Here is a 7,664-nt window from a genome sequence, read left to right on the forward strand (position 1 = left end):
ATAGTTATTTTTTTCAAAAACGAATTAATCTGGAGTGCCTGGCTGGCTCAGTCCATAGAGCGGTGGACTCTCGATCTCAGGGCTGTGAGTTTAAGCCTCACGTTGGGTGTAGAGATTACTTAAAAATAAAATTGTAAAAAGTAGAAGAAGGATTAATCCTTTATAGAAGTTTCCAGTTATCTTGCTGAAAGCCAGCACATAGTATATTTTAACCATCTTCCCCAGAAACTTTCCTCCAATGGCACATATTTCTTTTTAAGATTTATCTATTTATTTAAGAGAGTACGGGCAGCGGGAGGGGGAGGGAGAAGCAGACTCCATACTCGATCCCACCATCCTGAGATCGTCACCTGAGCCAAAATCGAGAGTCAGATGCTTTGAAGTGTCTGGGCAGCTCAGTAAGTTGAGTGTCCTACTCTTGGTTTGGGCTCAGTTCATGATCTCCTGCTTGGGAGATCACCCCGAATCTGGGCTCCCTACTCAGCTGGGAGTCTGCTTCCTCATACCCTCTCCCTGCTCCTCCCTGAGAGTGTTTCTCTCCCTCAAATAAATAAATAGGGGCACCTACGTGGCTTAGTCAGATAAGCCTCTGCCTTGGGCTCAGGTCATGATCCCAGGTCCTGGGATGGAGCCCCGCATCCGGCTCCCTGCTCAGCGGGGGGTCTGCTGCTCCTACTCCCTGTGCTCCTCCCCCACCCCACTCATGCTCTCTCTCTCTCTCTCTCTCTCAAATAAACAAATAGAATCTTTAAATAAATGAGGTTTTTTTATTCTCTAAAATAAGAAAGAGTCAGATGTTTAACTGACTGAGCCACCCAGGTGCTCCCAATGGCACACTTTCTTTTTTTGGCGCCCGAATGGCACACATTTTTGAGGATGCTCAAGCATGCATGGTGGTGAAGGGAATTTGAGCTACATTGTCTTCAGGATCCCTCCCCATTATGAGGTTCCAGAACCTATGGACGTAATCCCCTGCCTTCTTGAACAGGATTGCCAGGGATGGCAGTTTAGATTGCTCTAAACCATGCACTGTCCAGGGGCGCCTGGGTGGCTCAGTGGGTTAAAGCCGCTGCCTTCGGCTCGGGTCATGATCCCAGGGTCCTGGGATGGAGCCCCGCATCGGGCTCTCTGCTCGGCGGAGAGCCTGCTTCCTTCTCTCTCTCTGCCTGCCTCTCTGCCTACTTGTGATCTCTGTCAAATAAATAAATAAAATCTTAAAAAAAAAAAAAAAGAAAAAGAAAAGAAAACCATGCACTGTCTAGTACACCAGTCACTAGCCACAGTGGCTACTGAATATTTGAAACATTTTCAGTGTGACTGAAAAATTGAATTTTAAATGCTTAGCTTAAATTTAAATTCAGATAGCCACGTGTGGGTGGCATCTACCACACCGCACAGCACAGTTCTCAATGATTCCAAGAGCCTTTTCTGGGGCCTCCTCAGGTCACAGAGATGCCTGACCCAGACTACGGAAGATGCCTTAGGAACAAGGCTAATTTAGTGTTTGTTAATTGTAGTTATCTCTGCTTACTCGCTTTCAAACTAACCCTTCTTGCTGCTTTTTTTAAAAAATTTTATTTATTTATTTTAGAGATAGTGACAAAGAGAGAGTGAGTGTGCAAGCAGGGTGAGGAGCAGAGGGAGAGGGACAAGCAGACTCCCCACAGAGCACAAGTCAGATCTCATGGCCCCAAGATCATGACCTGAGCCAAAAACAAGAGCTGGGCGCTCAACCAACTGAGCCACCCAGGTGCCCCCTTGCTGTTTTTCTAACGGCTTATTTCTAGAAGCCTCTTCCTCCTGAAGTTGGCGTCTCTGATTTACCTTAACAATTGGGTGCACTTAGGAACCCAAAACAGTGTTTATTTGAGCCATTTATTGAACAAGAATCATTTGGCTCTGAACAAGACCTGCAGATCTCTGTGGAGTGGCCTTTGGTGCATTAACTTGGTGCCCGTGGCTTTGGCTGCTCATCAGCCTTTCTGCCTCACAAGGCTTTCTTCTGTTTACAGTTGTAGGGAATGCAGAGGGCAAGGCTCAGACAGGACAGATTTCTAGGAAGTGGCTCTGTATTGGGCAAGAAGAGGCGCAGAACCTTGGTGAGGTGACCCAGTATACACTGGTGGGTCCCTGCGTTGATCGTGTAACACTGAACTGTCCATCACCAGGGAGACTCTGGGGGTCCGCTGGTCTGTGAGGAAGGCGGCCGATGGTTCCAGGCGGGAATCACCAGCTTTGGCTTTGGCTGTGGACGAAGGAACCGTCCTGGAGTCTTCACCGCTGTGGCTCCCTACGAGGCCTGGATACGGGAACGGGTCATGGGCTCCGAGCCTGGGCCCGCTTTTCCCAGCCGTTCCGGGGAGCCCCAGTCGGGTCCGCGGGAGCCCAGGGAAGGGAACTGCACCATCGCCCTGCCAGGTGCGGGAGCAGGACGCCTCGGTGGTGGCTGGGCGGGAGAGATCGGAGTCGGGGCGGACACTGCTGCGGGTCCGGGAGGCCCCCTGACTCCGGCCTCTCACCCCTCAGAGTGCGGCAAGGCCCCAAGGCCAGGGGCCTGGCCCTGGGAGGCCCAGGTGATGGTGCCGGGATCCAGACCCTGCCGTGGGGCGCTGGTGTCCGAGAGCTGGGTCTTGGCACCCGCCAGCTGCTTTCTGGAGTGAGTGAAAACCCAGCCCGACATACTCTGGCCGCCCCCGCCTCGGGCCGGAGACACTATTTCCCTGACCCTGGCCCTTCCCCGGTGTGGGGTGGGAGTCGAGGGGAGGGGCGCCGTGGTCTGGGGCACGGGGTCTCCCTGGCAGGAGTGGGACCAGCGTGCAAGTAGGGTCCGTGTCTAGGGGACGAGCGGGCGGGGGTTCGGGTTCGACGCAGGGCGCCGGGGTCTCGGCACACGGTGCTCCGGAAGCCCAAGGTCCAGGCCGGACGCGCGTGGCTTTGGGGCTGCGTGTGCGGGATCCAGCCCAGGCTCCCGCGCCCCCGCCCCGCAGCCCCGCCCGCCCCGACGGCGCGCCCGGCGGCCCGGACAGCTGGCGCGTGCTGCTGCCCTCGCGTCCGCGCGCCGAGCGGGTGGCGCGCCTCGTGCCGCACGACAACGCCTCGTGGGACGCCGCGGCCGACCTGGCGCTACTGCGGCTGCGCGCGCCCGTGGACCTCCGCGCGGCCCCGCGGCCGGTGTGCCTCCCGCGCCCAGACCACTACTTCCTGCCCGGGAGCCGCTGCCGCCTGGCCCTCTGGGGTCGCGGGGGTGAGCGGGGGGCCCGCGCGCGGCCGGACGGAGCCGGGCGGGACGCCTCCGCAGCGCGGGCTCCCTCGCTCCTCCCTTGCAGAGCCCGCGGCCGGCCCCCACGCCCCGCTCGAGGCCGAGCTGTCGAGCGGCTGGTGGTGTCACTGCCTGTACGGCCGCCAGGGGGCGCCGGTGCCGCCGCCGGGAGACCCGCCGCGCGCGCTGTGCCCCGCCTACCAGGAGGAGGAGGAGGTGGGCCGCTGCTGGGTGAGTGACGGGGGCGGGGCCGGAGGGGGCGGGGCCTGAGGGGCCTGGGAGGGAGGCGGCGAGCTCCGGGGCGGGGCGGAGATTAAGGCGGGTCCTGCAGGCTCTGGGGGCGGAGTCTGGCCGTCGAGGCCTCCAGGCAGGGCCCTGGGCTGGGCCCTGGGGGATGTCCGGCCTTCTGGCTACCCCTAGTTTAAAGAGGAGCCTAACGTGAGGGCCGACTCAGACAGATGAGTCCTGGCGCCCGGCTGGGAGGAGGGGGCTTGTTACGCCTGAGTTCGGGGACACAGTGGAGGACGAAAAAGCCCCAGCACCTCCGCGAGCCGCGTGCTTCCCGTCGCCCCCACACTCTTGCTGCAGAACGACTCGCGCTGGAGCCTTCTGTGTCAGGAGGAGGGGACCTGGTTCCTGGCCGGAATCGGCCCCCTCTCCAGTGGCTGCCTACGTCCCAGAGCCTTCTACCCGCTGCAGACCCACGGCCCTTGGATCAGCCATGTGACTCAGGGAGCCTACCTCGAAGACCAGCTGACCTGGGACTGGGGCCCTGAGGGGGAGGAGACTGAGACACAGACGTGTCCCCCCACCACAGAACACGGGGGTGAGGGCTCAAAGTCTCCTTAGGGCTTTGGGACTTAGAGGCTCCTACGTGGGCTGAGATCCATGAGAGTGTCTTCAGGGTGCAGCTGTGGAGCCCCCACTTCAGTGGACATCTCCTCTCCCTAGCCTGTGGCCTGAGACCAGAGCCCGCTGGGATGGGGGTCCTGTGGCCCTGGCTGGCAGAGGTGCACGTAGCTGGAGGTCGAGTCTGCACGGGGATCCTCGTGGCCCCAGGCTGGGTCCTGGCAGCCACTCACTGTGTCCTCAGGTGGGTCTCACCCATCTCTTGGACAAGAGGGGAAAATTGAGATGGGCAAAAGGAATCTTAAAATAGTGGGATATTCTCCCTTTAAGGTTCTGACAGTACAGGGAATTACAACAAGTGTTTTGAGATTGAAGAGAGATTTGGAACCAGGAATCATGAATGGAGTGACCTTGGAGTTCATTCTGCCCTGTCCCCTACACTACAGGACTGGGGGAGGAGGTGGTGACGTTGGGCTTTTTTTCCAACAGGCCAGGCTCTACAACCGTCCCTTATATTGAAGTACACCTGGGCCGGGCAGGGGCCACCCCCCTCCCACAGGGCCACCAGGTATCCCGGTTGGTCATCAGCATCCGCCTGCCCCGGCACCTGGGACTTCGGCCCCCCTTGGCCCTCCTGGAGCTGAGCTCCCGGGTGGAGCCCTCCCCATCAGCCTTGCCCATCTGCCTTCACCCAGGGGGTGTCCCCCTGGGGGCCAGCTGTTGGGTCCTGGGCTGGAAGAGCTCCCGGGACCGAGGTGAGAGCCCAGGGTCCTGGGGGTGAGAAGTGACTGAAGGCCAGAAATCCTGTGACAACTCTCTCTCCCCTTAGTCCCTGTGGCTGCAGCTGTCTCCATCTTGATGCCTCGACTCTGTCACTGTCTCTATCAGGGCGTTCTGCCCTCTGGGACTCTCTGTGTTCTGTACTCAGAAGGTCAGGAGGACACATGTGAGGTAAAGGGAGCAGAGGCGTGGTGCTGGGCAGCCAGGTCCTCGAGAGAGAACAGGGCTGGAATTCTTGAGTGCTGGGCGCCAAGTGGGAAGGAGCAGCGCTTCCTTGCCGGACTTCAGAGAGAGACTGGGGCCAGGAAGCCTAAGGGTGGGGACAAGCAGTGCTCTGTAGCTGGACTCTAAGAAGGGGCAGGGAATCAGGAGGAAGAAAGAGTAAGAGACCCTTTGGGATTTGACTCTAATACCGCAGGTGACCTCAGCACCTCCACTCCTGTGCCAGACCGAGGAGGGCTCCTGGGTCCTCGTGGGCGTGGCTGTGCGAGGGAGCCGGGAGCTGTTTGCTGCCATCGCCCCTGAAGAGGCCTGGATCTCCCAGACAGTGGAGGAGGCCCATTTTCTGCCTCCCAGTGGCTACCCCTACTGGACCCCAGAAGGCAGCGATCTCTGTCCCCCCGACATGGCCAGGGCCTCAGGCTCCCCTCAGGCTGCTCTGTTCCTGCTGCTACTAACGCCCCTGATCCGGGGCTGAGGGAGCCGGGGTCTCTGGCTCAACCTTCCCTACCCCCCCACTCCCTCCTGCCTTGCACTTCCCGCCCAGCAGGGCTGGAATGTGGCCCAACCGGCTTTGTTCCCTGCCGGAACCTCCGGAGCGCCTCACCCACCTGGGCTGCAGCGGCTTTGGACAATTGGGTCCCAGTGCCCGGCTATTTCGGGCACGGGAATCCTTGGGGGCAGCGGGAAGCGGATAATAAAGGTGTAAACACAGACACGTGGCCTTGTGGCATGGCCAGGGGCAGGCCGAGGGGCTGGGGGAAGCCCAGGAATCGGGCCCATCCCTTCTGGGCCTCTGTGAGTCAGGCCTTGGGCTCCCAGGAAATGTGTCCCTGATAACGTGGCAGCTGCCCCTCATTCCTGCCCCAGGGCGGGGGAGGTGGGGTGGCAGCTGGGTGTGTGTCACCTCCCCAGTGGAATCAGCAACCTTAGCACCTGCCGGACACCTCAGCCCCAGCTCAGCCCCTACTGCCCTTGCCCCGCCTCCCAGAGCAAGGGGTGAGGCTGAGGGCTGAGGAAGGGTCGCAGCTTGGGAGTCCAGGGTCTCCCGTAGTCTATATCCGCAGACTGCTGCTCTCCTATGCACCCCAGAGTGTACACCCTCCGGGGTCCCCAGTTCACACATGACATGTCCTTCAGTGGTGCCCCATTTTTACATCCTGCCCAGTGTCCCCAGAGTTAGGGCACCGTCAAGCATCCTTGGGGGTACATCGCACTCCCTCTCCCTTCATTTTTTTGAAAGATTTTATTTATTTATTGGAGACAGAATGAAAGAGAGAGAAAGAGCCAGGGAGGTGGGGGCAGAGGCAGAGAGAGAAGCAGGGAGCCGGATGCGGGGCTCCACCCCGGGATCGTGACCAGAGCCAAAGCCAGAGGCCTAACAGACCTAGCCTCCCAGGCGCCCCCCTCCCCCACCATCTATTAGTGCCCCTCCCTGTGTGAATTCAACCACATTCCCTGCTAATTGCGAAGTCAGGGGGTCTGGGGTCTGATAGATCAGCCCCTGAAGTGCTCCCAAGGCAAAAGGGGCACATGTGGACACCCCTAGCTGGGGATTCGGAAAGGGTCCCAGAAGAGGTGAGGTCTGAGTACAGAAAAGGGACAAACGGAGACCCGGGGAAAGAGGAGTGCTTGGCGTGGAAACCAGATGGTGAGGGTAGCAGAGGGGTCCCCTCTGGGGCTGCAGTCACCATCTCTTGGTTGAGTGGGCAGAGGATAGCGGAGGGGAAGTAGGAAGTTCTTGGGAGATTAAGGAGCTGGACAGAGGTTCTTAAAGAACCGGGCTTAACATCAGCTGCCAGATCCCAAAGGGACTGTTACCCCCCAGCCGGTCCTATACCCAGACAGTCACCCATATGCCGTCCCTCACAAACATTTCATACACCCACCATCCACCCAAACCCACCACAGTGTCCAATGTTGCCCCTCCTCCCCAGCAATTAGCCTCTAGCCCCTCACCCACCCCAGGAATTCCCTGCCCTCCTGGAGAGGCTCTGAAGTTTTGGCTAAGAGGCCCCATATAGAAAGTAGGTGGGGGAGTGGGGCTCTATTTTTCTGAGGCTTGAAGCCAACATACATGCCAAGTTGCCCACAGATCCATACAGGGTCAGAGGATGAACCTGACCCCCAAACTGGTCCCATGGACCTCTGTCCCGTGAGCCCTTGCCACCTGTTTGCTCCACCGGAGAATCCCTGGATTCTTCCCTGGATCGCCCTTCTCCTCTACCTGCCTTGACACCTTCCCAGAGCCCCTCCAGTCTTCCTGAGGAGCCCTTCCTGATGGGAACCTATGTCAGACTTCCGTGGACAGGCCCCCAGAGCCCCCATCTTCTTTACCATAGTGCCTGGCTCGCAAGTACTCCATAATCTCTGTGTGACGCTTTGATTCAGACCTGTCACGCTATTTCACCGGGAGCTCAGCGAAGGCAGAGATGGTGTCTGTGTTTGTGTCCTGTGCCTGGAACATAGTAGGCACTCGGGAAATGTCTGTGAGGTGACCGGCACTGCCATGCCCCTCGGCACACCTCACCGCACACAGGCGACGCTGCAGACTCCA

At 59.1% G+C, this 7,664-nt stretch overlaps 1 protein-coding gene across 4 annotated transcripts in view; it reads left to right on the plus strand.

Annotated features, from left to right (window-relative positions):
* Positions 1-5,823, plus strand: part of PRSS36 (serine protease 36) — a 31,940-nt gene extending 26,117 nt beyond the window's left edge. For 3 of the 4 annotated variants that reach the window (XM_059154878.1, XM_059154879.1, XM_059154880.1), the window contains exons 7-15: positions 2,169-2,418; positions 2,527-2,656; positions 2,988-3,244; positions 3,327-3,490; positions 3,848-4,085; positions 4,211-4,352; positions 4,598-4,863; positions 4,938-5,059; positions 5,307-5,823. In XM_059154878.1, coding sequence (XP_059010861.1) covers positions 2,169-2,418; positions 2,527-2,656; positions 2,988-3,244; positions 3,327-3,490; positions 3,848-4,085; positions 4,211-4,352; positions 4,598-4,863; positions 4,938-5,059; positions 5,307-5,585 — 1,848 coding nt within the window. In that variant the 3' untranslated portion in view covers positions 5,586-5,823. Of the gene's footprint in view, positions 1-2,168; positions 2,419-2,526; positions 2,657-2,905; positions 3,245-3,326; positions 3,491-3,847; positions 4,086-4,210; positions 4,353-4,597; positions 4,864-4,937; positions 5,060-5,306 lie in introns of those variants that run through there. The other variant, XR_009349265.1, reaches the window with a different exon arrangement.
* Positions 5,824-7,664: the final 1,841 nt, after the last annotated feature.

Source organism: Mustela lutreola, chromosome 17 (genome assembly GCF_030435805.1).
Source record: "Mustela lutreola isolate mMusLut2 chromosome 17, mMusLut2.pri, whole genome shotgun sequence".
NCBI classification, from domain to species: Eukaryota; Metazoa; Chordata; class Mammalia; order Carnivora; family Mustelidae; genus Mustela; species Mustela lutreola.